The sequence below is a fragment of the Stegastes partitus genome, unplaced genomic scaffold, assembly GCF_000690725.1.
Source record: "Stegastes partitus isolate 25-593 unplaced genomic scaffold, Stegastes_partitus-1.0.2 Scaffold657, whole genome shotgun sequence".
Classification (NCBI taxonomy): domain Eukaryota; kingdom Metazoa; phylum Chordata; class Actinopteri; family Pomacentridae; genus Stegastes; species Stegastes partitus.
Genome location: NW_007578388.1, coordinates 136,667 through 152,497, shown reverse-complemented (window position 1 = coordinate 152,497; position 15,831 = coordinate 136,667). Strand labels below are relative to the sequence as shown.

The 15,831-nt window shown below is 41.2% G+C and overlaps 1 protein-coding gene across 1 annotated transcript in view; it reads left to right on the top strand.

The window, feature by feature from the left end:
* The window catches only part of xxylt1 (xyloside xylosyltransferase 1), a 37,728-nt gene extending 22,149 nt beyond the window's left edge, over positions 1–15,579 (top strand). Inside the window, exon 5 of the mRNA XM_008290152.1 lies at positions 13,909–15,579. Coding sequence (XP_008288374.1) covers positions 13,909–14,305 — 397 coding nt within the window. The 3' untranslated portion in view covers positions 14,306–15,579. The remainder of the gene's footprint in view (positions 1–13,908) is intronic.
* Positions 15,580–15,831: the final 252 nt, after the last annotated feature.

The window sequence follows — 15,831 nt, the reverse complement described above, 5'->3', positions numbered from 1 at the left end:
TCACTCACACAAACGCTTCTTTTACATTTTATATTTCTTACATAACGTTACTTTGTGGAAATTTGCTTTCACTTTATCATTAAAAAGTCTTTTTTTTAAATTCTTGTCAAAAACACCAAATTAAATCGACTTGATTTATTGTTGGAATCAACAAAAGCAGAACATTTCCAGAGGTTCTGTAAACCGGCAGCAGAGATCCGATGCTGCAGGACTCTGATCCATGACAGCAGCTCTGAACGTCCACCAGTGACAGAATGACGTTCGGATGTTTTCAGCGATGCCTCACTTTCAGTCCTTCCTGCCAGAAAAATAACTGCAGATTTGGCAGAATCTAAGCAGACTGTCAGGAAATATTTGGTCTCATCCAGTGATTCTGATGTGACTCCTGTCCGTCTGTCAGCACATCAACAATCTTCATCTCTCTCACCAGAAACATGTCCGGGTCATGTTTCTGCTCCGTCTCAGATTCTGTCCACAGTTTAATTATTTGTTATTTGAGACTGAAACCTTGAGTTCTGTCAAATGTTTTGGTCGAATTTTGAAAATTTCATATGTTTTCAGAAATTTTTCACATTTTTACTTTTAAAAAACAAGAACAGAACTTGTTCAGTACCTCCAGAAATGAAGCTCCCAGTCATGATGTTCAGTGAAGACAGAATAGTTTCCATGAGATCACATGACTGAATGGATCCAACAGGGGACACATTTTTATGTACTGGTCCTTAAAATGTAAAAAAAAAAGCTAAAAATGCAAATGAGGTTGATATTGTGGCTCCAGAAAGCTCCTCTAACTGTACATATGGACGGATCCAGACACACCGGTACCACCCTGGTTTGGACGTTTTTGTGTCCTGGTAGATTCGTTCCCTTCCAGCTACGTCGGGCATTTTACTGAGGTTGAAATTACAAACATTCAAAGATCTGAAAACATCTGAAATCCTAAAAATATTTAACAGAACTTAGCTTTGGATCACAAATGAGGAAACTCTGCACTAAATCTGCGATGGTAGAGTAAAATACTTCCTATATTCCGTTTAAATGGACACGGACTGACCCAGAACCTTTTAAATGACCATAAGTTGTGAACAGAATCACTGCATTCGCTCCAGGTTGCAGCGCCCCCTGGTGGCCAAACGCCTTCTATGAACAAGTTCCCTCTTCAGGCTGTCGTTTCTGTTCTTTGGTCAAATGTGCAGCCGGAGATGCCATCAGTGCTCGGTCAGGTTCTCCAATCTAGTTTGTCTTCGGTTTTCGTTAATTAGGCGCCTTAGCGACATTTACTGCAAACACAGCTGATGAAGACGAGTCGGATGCAGAAGGCGTCAGACGTTCAGCGCTGTTCAGATAAACTTCTGTTTGCACAGTTGGTCTGTTTCATTATCAGTCTGGAGGCTGCTGAGTGGAGCGAACACACATCAGAGCTTCGTAGCAGTTATTCTCCTACTTCAGCCTCTTGTCGGCCACATTTCCCCCGTGTTGACTCCTGAGCTCATCCAGATAATGAAATATAATTTGGTTTTGATTTTCATCTCCACGCAAAGCTGTTATCCAAATTTTTATTGCTTTTCGCTGCCAGTGAGTGAGTTTTTGTGTTTGCAGATCCTCGTGTTGTGTTTGCACGGCCTCATTGTGGAAGCTCACCTCCTTCAGCAGACACGGAGCTCATTAAAGGTCCCGTCTGGTGAAAGTCCGTTCTAACTGTGTTTTGTGGTTGTGATAAATTTTGACAGTGTAAAACTGTTTTTACCATTTCTGAATCCCCCCCCACAGTTAATTAGCCTCCCAGCTTTACAAACTAATTAGGATTTTTAATGGACTGCGGTGTACCAGCTAATTAACCAATACTGGTCCAGCTCTGTGTAGCTCCGCCCCCTCACTGCTTCTAGGTGAACCAGTCAGAATGAGCAGCTGCATCTCCATCCTCCAGGTTGATTTACTTTCTACAGCAGCTTCTGCTAAATTCTAAAACGTCTGACACGAACAAGCAGAACACAAAAAAGGTGGGGCCAGCGACAAGGGGCAGGGTCACCAGCAGGGGGCGTGGCCAGCAGCAGCTCACCTTTAAAACTACAGACACTGAAACGGTTGGTTTAGGGCAGAACTAAACCAGTCATGCAGTCACGGAGAAATTATTTTGTGGTGTTTTGAGCTGTAACATTGGAAGACACAGTCTTTGGGAATGAGAGACTTTTATTTCCTTAAAAAAGGGCACAATTTCAATTTCAGCAAGAAGGCTTCATATAATGTTTGTGTAAGGCAGGAAGTGGAGGTTGGAGTTGGAGTGTGTGTGTGTGTGTGTGTGTACGTGTGTGTGCGTGCGTGCGTGTGTGTGTGTGTGTGTGTGTGTGCGTGTGTGTGTGTGTCCTTGTCCTTGTGTCTTTGTTCTTCAGCTGATTTTTCCAAGATAATAAAACAAAACACACTCGGCCCGTTTAGACTACTGCACAGTTCTCCACCGAGACTCGGCTTCAAAACAGGACGTCACTGTGTGTGTGTGTGCGTGTGTGTGTGTGTGTATGTGTGTGTGTGTGTGTGTGTGTGTGTCAGACCTGACGTGGTGTGTTCAGGTGTCCAGGTGGAGGCTTCATGCAGCTGCTCTGCTGTAAACACTGAGCAGCTGGTTTCCTTTTGGGCCTTTTAAATGAATCACAACAGAAATCTGTAATTTCACAGAATTTTTCTCTTCGATGTCGCTGCTTTTTTCAGTATTTTTGAAATACATGAAAAATATCAATACAATTAGGAGAACAGACGGAATGTACACGTCTAATGTAAAACATAAATAACAACCTGTAACTGATTAACTATAATATTTCTATTTTTTGAGGACAATTAACATTTTTTGACACTTTTCATCACTGCAATTTTATCATAAATTCACAAATATTTCCTTTTTATTTAATAAGTTTAGCTTTTTTTAATCACTGGAGAAAAAAAAACAGGAAAAATGTGGTAATAAGTTCTAAAAAATATTTAACATATATGTGTTTCTTCGATATTATGGCTATTTATCTGTTTTTAAAAAAAGGTTTCTGTTAGTTAAAAACAGTAATTCATGATTTTAGAACATTTATCTTTAAAATTGCACACGTTTTTATTATTTGTAACAATACAGATTTTTTTATGTGGCCTGTTTTTTAAGGTTATCGCCTAAATAAATACTTTTCTTGTGTTTTTACACAATATCTGTAATTAAACAAAACAAGGAAAATGTGTAAAATAACAAACTACAGTTTTTAATCACAACCCGTCCAATGATTTTATTACTTGTTCCAGGTCGTTTCTAAACTTTAAACAGCCAATCATAATACACTCTTTTAAAATTACTGCTAGAAAATCTATTTTAATTCTAGAAAACTGCTGAATAACTGAGTGTTGTTTGCTGCATCAGCTGCTGGAATATTCCATTTTTTTGTTTACTTGTTTTTTGCTTCCAACTTTTTGCTATTTTTCAACCATTTTCATGTCATTCACTTTCTGGTTTATTGTTCAGTATCATCCTCAAGATCCACTGCATCAAACAAAATATAAGGAATCCTTTTTATTATTATAAATAGCTTTCATGCAAACAGGTGCATGTGTAAGTTCATTTAAATCTTATGACTTGCTTATAAAACCTCCCTCCACCCAAAAGAGACGCTTGTATTCGACATAATTCTTTTTGTTTTGTCTAGTTCTGTCCCTTAGTTCCACATAGCGGTTTGTTTTCATGCTTAGCGGATGACAGGCCTGCCGCGGTGTCGTCAAGTTGGGAAACGAGCGTGTCATCAGTGGAGCGTTTGTGTGTTTGTGACCGTCAGTGTCACGTTTGTAGGTTTTGGAGTTGTAGTTTTCCTGCGCGGCTCCAGTCGGCTCCAAACAGATCGGTATCTGTGCTGCCGTGTTATCGGCTGGTTGACCAGCGCTGGGAATCCCCCGCTGCTGTTGTTCCTGTTGCTGAAAACACAGCAGCTCGTCGTGTCTCTGAGCACGCAGGCCTCGCCGGGACACAATAATCGTACAGTTTGTGTGAACGTCGTGTGGCTTTGTCGAGCTGCAGGCCGGAACATGTGTTTGGATGTTTGCGTGTCCGCAGTCTTGGAATTGCAAACTCGAGTTTTCAGGCACATTCCTGGAACCAACGAGCCACTTCTCCTTCGCTCTCTCTTTTTTTTTTTTAAGGGAAATTGAAAAGTGCTGACAGCAGCTGGGGGTTTTACGTCACTGAGACTCTGAAGGATATTACTGTCCAGCCGGTCCAAGTATCACCACGAGTCCAGAGGATCCTATTGTTTGGTGGATTTGGCTCGAATGGTGCTGACTGGTGGGAGAAATCAAACAGAGCCTCCCACCACAGACCCCCACACAGTCAGCTGATTCTCTATCTGCAATAACTTTAGTATATTTAATTGCAGAGTTCCAGACCCTTGAAGTTCATAAAGGAGGATCCAGATTTATCACTTTTATCACTTTTTCCATCATTTCTGAGCCTCAGAATTGATCAGATTTATATAGATTTTATATAGCGCTTTTCTAGACACTCAAAGACGCTTTACACTGTCAATTATTCATTCACACACATTCATCCCGGTGGTGGTAGCTACGATTGTAGCCACAGCTGCCCTGGGCCAGACTGACAGAGGCGTGGCTGCCATTCTGGTCCTCCGATCACCACCTCAAACAATCCATTCATACGCATTCACACCAGGCAAGGTGGGGGAAGTGTCTTGCCCAAGGACACAACGACCATGACACAGGTTACAGGGTGGAATTGAACCGCCGACCTTCTGATCATTGATTGCTCTACCACCTGATGAAGAACACGGACACCAGATCAGTTTACATCCGTCCAGGTGTCACAGTCTGTTAGCCGTTTTCTGATCATTCTGAGAAAAAGGACATTTGAGGTACAAGTTTACCCAAAACACACTTTACGGTTTCCTCCAGCCCCATATCATGATGCTGCTTCACTGTCAGAACTGTGCATCCACTGTGGTGGTCCTGGTCAGAGGAGACACAGAACAACCACAAGTAGACACAAAGAGACAGGAATTGACCAAAAAAAAAAAGCAAAATGCCCTTCTAAGTTTGCACAAAATGCACATTTTAAAGTTTTCTCTGGTGAATGATCAGAAACCAGAAACACATCCAGAGTACCAATGATTGTTTCTATGACTCTGTGTCATAGACATTAAACTGCTGCAGTCTGACTGTGCACACGATGAGACATCCCATAATACTGATGCTACCAGCTGCTTACAGACGACACGAACAGAAACCAGAACCAGTGTTCAGACTGTGACACCTGGCGGGATCTAGAACTGATCTGGTGTCACTTTCTACCAGAACTCAGATGTGTTCTTCCTCCTAAATGTCTATCTGCTGTACTGATGGAGTTCTGAGGCTCAGAAATGATGGAAAAAGCCCACTTTGAATATCATCCAGACGTTTCAGAAGCAGATCTGCTCCCAGCCCGTCGGCCCTGTGAGCAGCCTTGTTAGCCATTAGCCGGTGGCCTTGTAATGTTTTAATTTGTGAAGCTTGCTGCTAGCGCGGCGCTGCGTGCATCCACTCAGCTGGAGTGTTTTCCTGCGTTGAATGGAGGCTCTCTGCTCCCACTCTGCTGTTAATGGACGCGGCGCTCTGCAGCAGAATCACCACCCACCAGCCGCAGAGCACATCCTGCCTCTGAAAAGTTCATTATTGTTGAAAATGCCCCACGTCTCTTCCCCACAGCTGCATTTATAATGTTTGAACACCCAGGAGACGAGACCCTTCTACATCAGTGTCGGAGCCACAAAGCCAGAAACGAGCCAGAAGGAAAGCGCAGGCGTTCATCCACCCAGTCCAGCTATGGATGCTATCAGACACATGTTTGTACTTATTGGATTAGGGATGCAAACTTGAAACCATTTTCTTAACTCACAGAGGATATTGTTTTGAATTAATAAATGATTAACATTGATGAATCGTTCAAACCACTTAAGTACAGGGGACATTATTCAGTCTGCTGACGTGATCGCTAAGTGTGTAGATATATATACACATGATGTTTTTGTTTTGTTTTTAGCTTATAAGAGTTTTTTTTTTCTTTAAAATAACAAAAAATATCTATAAAACAGTCACTGAAGGACTACAATGATATCATTTCACAAACCTTTAATCAGTTTACAAGAACAGGTTACTAAAACTGTATTTTTGTTGTTGTAATCTTAACATATGTATTACTAAAGTACAGTGAACGTTATTTATAGTGCTAATAGAACCATTTCTATCTGTGTCTATTCCAGTGCACTCTGAACGTATGAGCACTTTTTGAAGGTCATGAAGCATCACAGAAGTCTGTCCTGGTGCCCGTCGCCAGCTAAACCCAAACAACGCTCTCTGCTAACTGCATATGCAGTCGTGACTCGATAATCCGACACTAAATGTAAAACCTTCTGTTATGTCGGATATCAAGGCTGTCGGATTGTTAAGACGGAAGTCGAGACACAAGGAGGGCTTGATGCTTGAGGGTCATTTGTTGTTAATATTTATTGTCTATAGTTGTACGAGTGTATTGTAAGAACACTACACATCGCTGGATTTCACGCCTAATTGACCGGTGGGCTTGTGAGCGTTCCGGACACTTCCACCCCGGGGGAGCGCTCCGACGGGGTGGAAGTGTCCAGAACACACAGACAGTACTTGATGCTAGTTTAGTTAGCGCTCATACTTCTGTTTCCACCATCGGTGGCGGTGGGGGAGTGGCAGATACGCTCCAGCGTTACCATCCATGTTTACTTCCATAAACACTGAGCACGCTCACTGTGTGACGTCGTCGTGTCCTCTTCTGCGCATGCGGGACACTTTTGGGTCGTATGAAGTTCACACAGCAGATCACATACAAGTTGCACTTGGAAATGTGAACGAACTCACAAAAAATCTGAGTTGAGCATTAAGTCCTGCAATCTGAACGTAGCTGATCTGTCGGATTGTTCAGTCAGATAATACACTGTTATCCTGATTTGTGACCTAAAACGTCATGTCGGAGTCGGAATCCAAGGCTGTCGGTATGTTAAGGCTGTTTTTAATGGGTTCCATTCGTTTTTCCTAAAACCTGTCGGACAGCAAAGTTTTGGATCGTGAAGGGTCAGATCATGGAGTCACGACTGTATAGTACTTCAACAACAAAAAAAAATGGAATCCCTCAAACTTTGACTTTAAATGTGCACCAAAACGTTGAGCCTGGTTGTCTGAAGGCTCCACTTTCTGCTGGAATTTGGTGATATTTGTGCAGCAGACTCTCAGAGATCAGCCTGTTTCTGTCCTCAACCAAGTGGAGGACACGTTTGGATGCCATCGCAGCACAGAATGTCCTTGTCACCCGCTAATGCTTTTCATTCTTTCACAAGCGAGAGAGACACTTGACTCGAAAGGTTGGCAGCGATAATCGGAGGCGGCAGAGAATGAAGGTGCGAACTGGCAGAGCCGGGCCTCTACGAGAACGTTTAGCTGAGTTGGGCTTGAGTGTCCTCGTACAAAAGAACAAAAAAGACGAAGTCGTTGTGAGAGAAAACAGAGCTGCACTCACTCAAACCGCTTAAACTCTGAAATGGTTTCTGTTACTTCATTTCTAACTATAAATGGAAGGTGGCTGTGGCCGACGTCGCTCAGCCACATCATCAGAACCACCGCTGGGTGAAGTCAGAGGTTAAATATACCAGACAGCACGTTAGCAGGCGGTGTTTGAAGTGAATGTGTTCAGGGGCAAAGCTGTGACTGCTGGATATAACAAATTCAACGAATGCTAACTTTCAAATAATACATTGCCTTGTTTTTATACATTTCTTTTAGCTCTGACACTTTTTTTCCCTTTAAAATAACAGCAAACTCTGGAGTAGTGAAAGTGCAAAATTACAAAAATAAATCAATAAAAGTGGAAAAAAAATAAAATAATACAAATAATAATTAATTTTTTATTGTATTTATTTTTATTTCTATTATCTGTTTAGTTTTAATTTTTTATTTTTTATAATGTCACTTTAAACGCAAATTGAATATGCGCACGACATTCCTGCTGCGCACATTTTTCTGTGCATATCTCCATTTTAAATAAATGAATAAATAAAAACAAAAAAAACAGATTTAAAAGAAAATTAATTAATTAAAATACTACTACTACTATTATTATTATTATTATTGTTGTTGTTGTTATTGTTATTATTTATTTATTTATTTGTCTTTATATTTCTGCTTTTATTAGCCTTTTCTTTTTTGGATTCATTTTTGATTAATATTGCCACATTATTTATTTTTTATTTTATTTATTATTCTTTTTATTTCCACTTTTATTTTATTATTCTTTTATTGATTTATTTTTATAATTTGGCACTCTCACTGCTCCATAACAAACATCTCTAAAATAACAATCATCTGGTAAAACATGGATGTTTTTTAGGGTTAGGGTGTTTTTTTTAAATTCCTTTTTTTATACAATTGGAACGTAATTTAAAACACATCATTTTATGTAAGTTGACAAAACAGGAAAAATCTATAAAATGACAATCATTAATTTTTAACGTGTGGGTCAGAGCATCTCCAAAACAGCAGATGTTCCCAGCACACAGTCATTAGTTCCCACCAAAGTGGTCAAACAAGGACAACTGGTGAACTGGAAACCAAAGGCTTACAGTTTGTGTCTACAGCAGCGTTTTTAGACACAAAGGGTCGCGTCGCTTCCAAGCATTAAAAGCTTGACAGGACGAGGCGGGAATAGATCATGACAGAAAACAAATACACCTGCACTGATGAAGTTCTGAGACTCAGAAATGATGGAAAAAGTTCAATTAAAACTTCCGACCATTATGTACTTCAGTGGCCTGTAACTCTGAAAATATTCATAGCATGAAGTAGGGATCGACAGATGTGGTGTTTTTAGGGTCGATATTAATTATCAGTAATTGAGAAAGGCCGATATTTGAGTTGAGATGCAATATATTTTCTATATTAACAGCGTTTGATATCAGGAACCTGTCATTCATAACTAGACCACCTCATTAATAATGATTATCGCTGAATATTAGTAGAAACAGGAATGAGGACATTTGAGCACCACGTGATGCTACGATGTTCTCACATTTACTGTAAGATCAATTGATTGAGCTCAATAACAGTTCGTCTCCTGCAGTTCTGTCTGTTTTTTTCTTTTCTGTCAGTTTTATTTCCCACTAAGGCCCAAATCTTAAAGCATTATCATGTTTTCTAGACTCAGTTTCAGGTTAATCTGTGGCTTGCTTCCTAACTTAGCTGCTGGCGTAGCATTAGCCGCAGTGAAAGCAGCTAGCGTCCTGATTTGTGTTGATGTTTGGCTTTTTTGTTCGGTTCTTGCAGGTCGATTCTCTACAGAGAGACGAGTCTGTCAGTTAGAACAGAGTGTGGAAATGTGCTCATCGGTCTCTCTGTGTAAACAATCGGCGTCAGTGCTGATTGGCTGTTACATATGATGCATAACAGCCAATCAAATATAGGCGGAGCAATGCTTGAGAGAGAAACTGGCTAAACTGGAGCCTGTATTTACTAATAATCGGCCCAAAAAAATAGTGATACTGATCATCTACAAAGGCCAAATATCGGTGTCAGTAATCGGCCGGGTCGATAATCGTATCATCCCTAGTATGAAGGTAAAAGTTTACATGGATTCATTAAATACACCAAAGTCACTGTAGATCAAGAACCAGCTGATTCTGAGGAGGTCGGGGGGAACTTTGTCATATTTATGTGACGTATGCAGAGTGTAAAGAAGGATCCCATCTATCCTGCTGTATCTTAAGGTTGTTTGATGTTCTGGTATGTAGGCTGCAGTTCTGACTCAGCGGAACAAAATATAGTAAATGATTCAGTGTTTGTGCAATACTGGATCACACTCAGATGACGTAATGGCATTAAGAGAAAACATCAGGTGAAAGGTTAGAAGAAGTGAAACCAGATGTTCAGAGGATACTGAGCTCCGTTCTTCATAACCTCTGACAGAACAACAAGCTCCTGTGTTACCTGAGGCAGGTGTCTACAGGTGTTCATGTTTCTGTGCAGACACTTGTTACACAATGAAAGGGAACGAGGTTTTGGGTGCAGTCTAATAGCTGGATCGGTCCTGCTGTAGTCGGTTTCCAGAGTCTAAGTTATTTATCTGATCCTGCAGAGAACAGATGGGACCAATAAGAAATGCATGAAATAAATAAACACTGGGTCACGTCTGCATCTGTCGTTTTCCCAAAGTGTTCGTGTTGTTCATTCAAATCTGTGGAGACCTTTGTTTTCAGAGCGTGGGCTCTTTTTTTCTGGCTGTTTTTTGGAGGCAGTACAAAGCGCTGGTTTCCTCCTTCTGACCAACAGCTGTTGCAAAGATGTTCCGATCCAGCTGAACATGAATGTAAACCTCCTGTTCACACATGCACTCACTCGTTCTTCTTGCTGTAGATGAAACATTAATGAAGAAATGTGTTAAAACACACAGAGAGGAGACAGAGGTGGTGAATAAAACACAGAGTCGCTCCTGAGCTGTACTGTTGATGCATGAGGGAACATTTAGCAGAACGAGTCCACTCAGTTCTGTACAGCAACACCTCCGACTCTCAGATCGGATCCGGTGGGAGATTCTCTGATAATATTTCTGACCCACATTCTGCAGCTGCAGCTCTGTGTTGTTTGGTGTCTGAGGGACTCGAGGCCTCAGAGGAGTGTTTAAAGACTTTCACTGAGTCTACGTGACCCGAGACACATCCAGGAAACTTCCACAGACTTTTCCTTTCTGCTGTTTTTGACGCAAGATTGCATTAAAAGGAGCAAATTGCATTTGCTTTCAGCGTCATGGCGGCTATAATATCCCACCGACAGCACGCTGGTTATTAGACGCGTCTTTGTTCAGGACAAAAAAACATTCCAGAGTCCATCTGAAGATAATAAGAGGCTTCAGCAGCCGGAGTTGAATTAAAGGGAGAATCATGGAAGCTGCACTCTTGAGTACAACGCCACCTCTGTGCTCTCATTAGCTGCACAGTGCCGTAATTCCCGGATTATTGAGGCACCTGAATATAAGCCACACCCACTAACTTTAAAAAGAAAACTAGTTTTGTACATATACAGGCCGCACTTGTCTATAAGCTGCAGGTGTCCACGTTGTATTATGAGATATTTACACAAAAAGATGTTTTTAACTTTTAATTAAATACGTATCGGTAACATACACAAATGCCATAAATGCTTTTTTCCGAACAGTTCCTGTAACATACAGCAGCCTACCAGGAAAAGTCATTGATCGCTATCTTCATCTTCCTCCTGCACTAAAACCACTAAAATCGTCTTATTCGGTGTCGTAGTTGAACAGCCTCAGAATTACTTCGTCACACACTTCCTCAGTCTCTCTGTCGTTGTCGCTCTCAATGTCACTTTGGTCTTGCGGCAAATTTGTAAAACTCATAAAAAATCCGTAAATTAGCCGCATCGTTGTTTATGGTCTTCTCCCAACGTTCCCGTCTCTCTCTCTCACTCTCCTGACTAGTAGCGGTGAAAAGGCGAGAAAAATAATTAAAAAAAAGAAAAAAAACTTTTATAATTGTGTGTAGTTTTCTGTCTTTTTGTGTCATTCTGTGTCTAGTTTTTGTGCTGTTTTGTGATGTTTTACACAACAACAAAAAAAAGCAGTTTGCCACAGTATCTCCACAATAATGATGCTGATAAAAATCCCCAGTAACCATCATCATCATCACCGTCATCATCACCATCATCATCATCATCATCGTCGTCGTCCGACTAAAACCTCTGATCATGTGTACAGCATCTCAACAAGCCCTGACTGTGGCTGAGTTGTGTCCCCACATTGAATCTGTGAATACAAATGTCCTCTGAATGAAGCTCAGTGTGTCATTTAGCTGCTTCACAGTCGGTTTGTTGGCAGAACCGAGCCGAGCCGGATCCAGACTCTGACAGTCCTGGACCGGCTTCTTCCTGCTGTTTGTTCTGCAGACGTGGACTGAAACCCAGATTCAGACACACGTACAGAGTTCAGGCTCCCGACTGTGCAGACGAAGGAGAATACTGGGTTTAACTACGTATCTGTGCCAGGATGTGAAACTTTTCTTCGGCAGCAGAGACTAAACACAAGATTACAAGCAGCTGTATCAGCTGGTGTCGGACTGATCAAAACTGGGCGAGTTCATGTTGTGCTTTGCAGTGACTCAGTCATTCTGCCAGCTTTATTCCACCTAAATTCGTTTTCACATCCTCAGGAAACAAGTTTTGCTGGAAGCTCGGCGGCCTGAGGGTTACTGAGGCTGGTAAACTGTTGATCAGTCAGTGTTTACTCAGACAGAATTCAGGAAATAGTTTCTGCACCGTCTCAGATTTAGTTCAAAGCTTCCTTATATGTTATTTGGAACCCAAAATTGAATTCAGTAAAATATTTTTGGCTGAATTTTGAGAATTTTATGTTTTCAAATATGGACATTTTTGTATTTGCCTTCAAAAAAATACTTCAAAAGCCATTTTTGGGGTCAGACAGAATCGATTGCATTAGATAGTGTGTAATTTTGCACATTTCTGCACAATTTGCACAAGCTGTCTGTCTTAAATAGAACTGTAAGTATTTATTACTTTCATATTATCTTGGGCTTGCACTAGGGCAGGGTGATACGGCCAAAAATATTTATCACAGTATAAATGAGAAGATTTGCAATACTGATATAACTGATGCTAGACAAAATACTTCAAAACTGCACAACTTTATCGGTGCAAATAAAAAAAAGAGGATCAAGCAATGTATAGATAATGGATGGATGGATAAAAAAAAAAGACCAGTTTCTTTACCATTTAGCAAGCAGCTGTTGTTGATGTGCATTAAAGCTATATTGTACCAAAATCAATAGTGCATAAGCTGTAAATTATTGCTGACAGTTTGTTTAATCAAAAGGCATTTCAAATGGAAGTAGGCTGACAGATCCTGAGCATAACAAAGCATAGTGTCCACAAAAGTCAAGTAGAGCTGCTTTGCAACATAAAACTTTGCAGCCAGTTTCTTTGGTCTCACCACCACGTCAGTTGAGGGGTTGTATAGCGGCGGGTGAATATTCGTACTGACGGGGTGGAAGTGGGCGTGACACACAGGCAGTACTTGGCTGCTGATGCCAGTTTAGGATAGTGGTCACAGTTCTGTTTCCACCATCAGTTGGTGGTGGTGGTGGTGGTGGTGGTGGTGATGGCAATGGCGATGGCGATGGCGGCGAGCGAATATTTGGATCTCAACATTGCTATGTGGACACCACCACAATGACAGAATATTCTGATATTCATGGTCCAGCCCTCCTGTGCCGGTCGATGCACTGCATTCGCCCTCCTCCTCAGTCGCCGCCATGCTTCTCTCGTGCATTAGACTGGACGCAAACAACAGCACTACGCGTTTCACTCAAACTTTATTGCGATATTTAGATTCATACCATCCCCTAACATTACAGCGGTATCACCGTGCACAGTATGACATGGCCCAGCCCTAGCTGAACCACTTACTTCTTTATTCTTCTTTAAGTAATGTTGTACTTGTCAGTATTTCCTGTTATGCACCAAAACACTGAGTCAGAGTCCTCAAATGGAAAAACAAAAAATCAACAAACAAACAAAACATCGGCAATAAAACAGATTTCAGTTCTGAATCTATCGATTCACTACAGTCATTCTAAAAACATGAATTCTTTCCAAATACAGTTTTTTAAAGTCATCTGGTGAAATTTTCTGCATTTTAATTTTGTCATTATTAATATTTCTTGAAGGAAAAACTAAATATTACAAAGTCTGTGCAGCCTTTACTTCACAAAGTTCTTCTGTTCTCTCTGTTTTCATGTAAACTTCCTGGTTAGGTTCACTTCAAGCTGACCTCCAGCTCTGTTCTCATCTCCTCAGACATACGTTCTGGCAGTACCGGAAGGAGAACCCTCAGACCCGGGTCGGAGATCCTCCTCCAGATGGCCTCCCGGGCTTCAACAGCGGCGTCATGCTACTGGACCTCGGTGCCATGAGGGCCTCGACTCTGTACAACCAGCTGCTGGAGCCCAGTAACGTGGCCAAACTGGCCGACCAGTACCGCTTCAGGGGCCACCTGGGCGACCAGGACTTCTTTAGCATGATCGGCATGGAGCATCCGGAGCTGTTCCACCTGCTGGACTGCGGCTGGAACCGGCAGCTGTGCACCTGGTGGAGGGATCACGGGTACGGAGACGTTTTCCAGATGTATTACCGCTGCGACGGACCCGTTTATATTTACCACGGGAACTGCAACTCCCCGATTCCAGACGACTGACCTCAAACTGAAAAAAACATAGCTGAAGGGAATTATTGTTCCTGCTCACTGGGAGGCAGGACTGTACCTGACTGGACACCACATCTACAGCTGACATGTGAGAGATCTGAGTTCATATAGGGAGTAAAGCTGGTCTTAGCCTGGACCAGCAGAGTAGATGTAACTCCATCACCTCTAATCCGTCTCCCATCACATCGTGGATTTATCAGGCTCAGACTCGACGGAAGAGCTTCACGCATTATAGAAATCATTTTATGTCTGTTGATCAGTGAGGAAAGAACTGTTCCAGACATCAATATTTGTTCCTCATGTTCCAGATATCTGAGACCTCTGATGGGACAATTCCTGTAGTTCAGCTTAAATTCATCAGGAGAAAATCAATTTTTCTAAAAAAAAAAAAAAAAAATTAGAAAATTTCAATGTCATTTTATGTTCTCAGTACCTCTATGAGCCACTATGTGTCCTTTAAAACTGGTTCTAATGTGTTCTTTCGTATATAAAGCCAAAATAGCTGAATGTTGTGCTAAAACCCCAGAGGACCCAGTATTCTGCCCTGAGGGACTCCACATGCAGAGAAATGACCTCAGCTCTCTGAAATGTGAGGTAAATATGCAGCAAACCATTGAAGATTCTTTGGTCTGCCGAAACAAGGGGAGGAAAATCAGACATATCCGATTTTGTTGACCACAGATGCTGCCCCCTGCTGGTCGAGGGGCTCCTGAGGACCCCCAACACAATATACAGGTTTATCTGAGTGATTTTAGAACATTAAAGCTGAAAACGGTTGCTGGATTAGTAGAGGTGTGTTACTTCAGGTACTAATAAGATGAGTAACGATACTGAAAATCAGAAAAATGCTGAATATTAGGTCCGACAGTCATCACTGCCCTCATTCAAATAAATGAGGAGGCTGGTGTCGGTATGAATGAAGGTTCAATCCATATAAAAACCAAATCTAAAGGTCCTGCCTGATTGTTTTATCTACAATAACTTCTGCAATTAAAAATTTATTAAGGCCATACAAAATGTTACGTTCATACTAAGAAAATATTTTCATGGATCGATCCATCGTTGATTTTAATCTCAAGTTATATTTGTTTATATATGGATAGAATTTAATTTTGGTGTTTGCTTGGATGAAAATCTAAAGGATGAGTATTAATTTCACCAAATAGAGTCAGCGGCTGTATTTTAAGAAAACTTAAAAAGGGAATAGAATCAAGAACAAATGTCGAAACCTTATCTGCAGTAAATAAAGAATCAGCAAAATGTAATAACCGATGCCTCAGAACAAGAGTCCAATATTTTGTTCAGTTTGGCTCCCTCTGCTCTCCTGTAGGGCTGCACAGTATTTCATTTCAGACTCACGATTCTCATTTTTCATGACTAATCTACAAGAGAAGACTGTCTGATAGAACATCATCTATTCTATTACTTTTAAGAAACAAGAGTTTGTCGATGTGGAGTCTCCACCGGTGAGAAACACTGAGAAGGAAGGTTGAAAATAATTCAGCAGGAAGGATGTT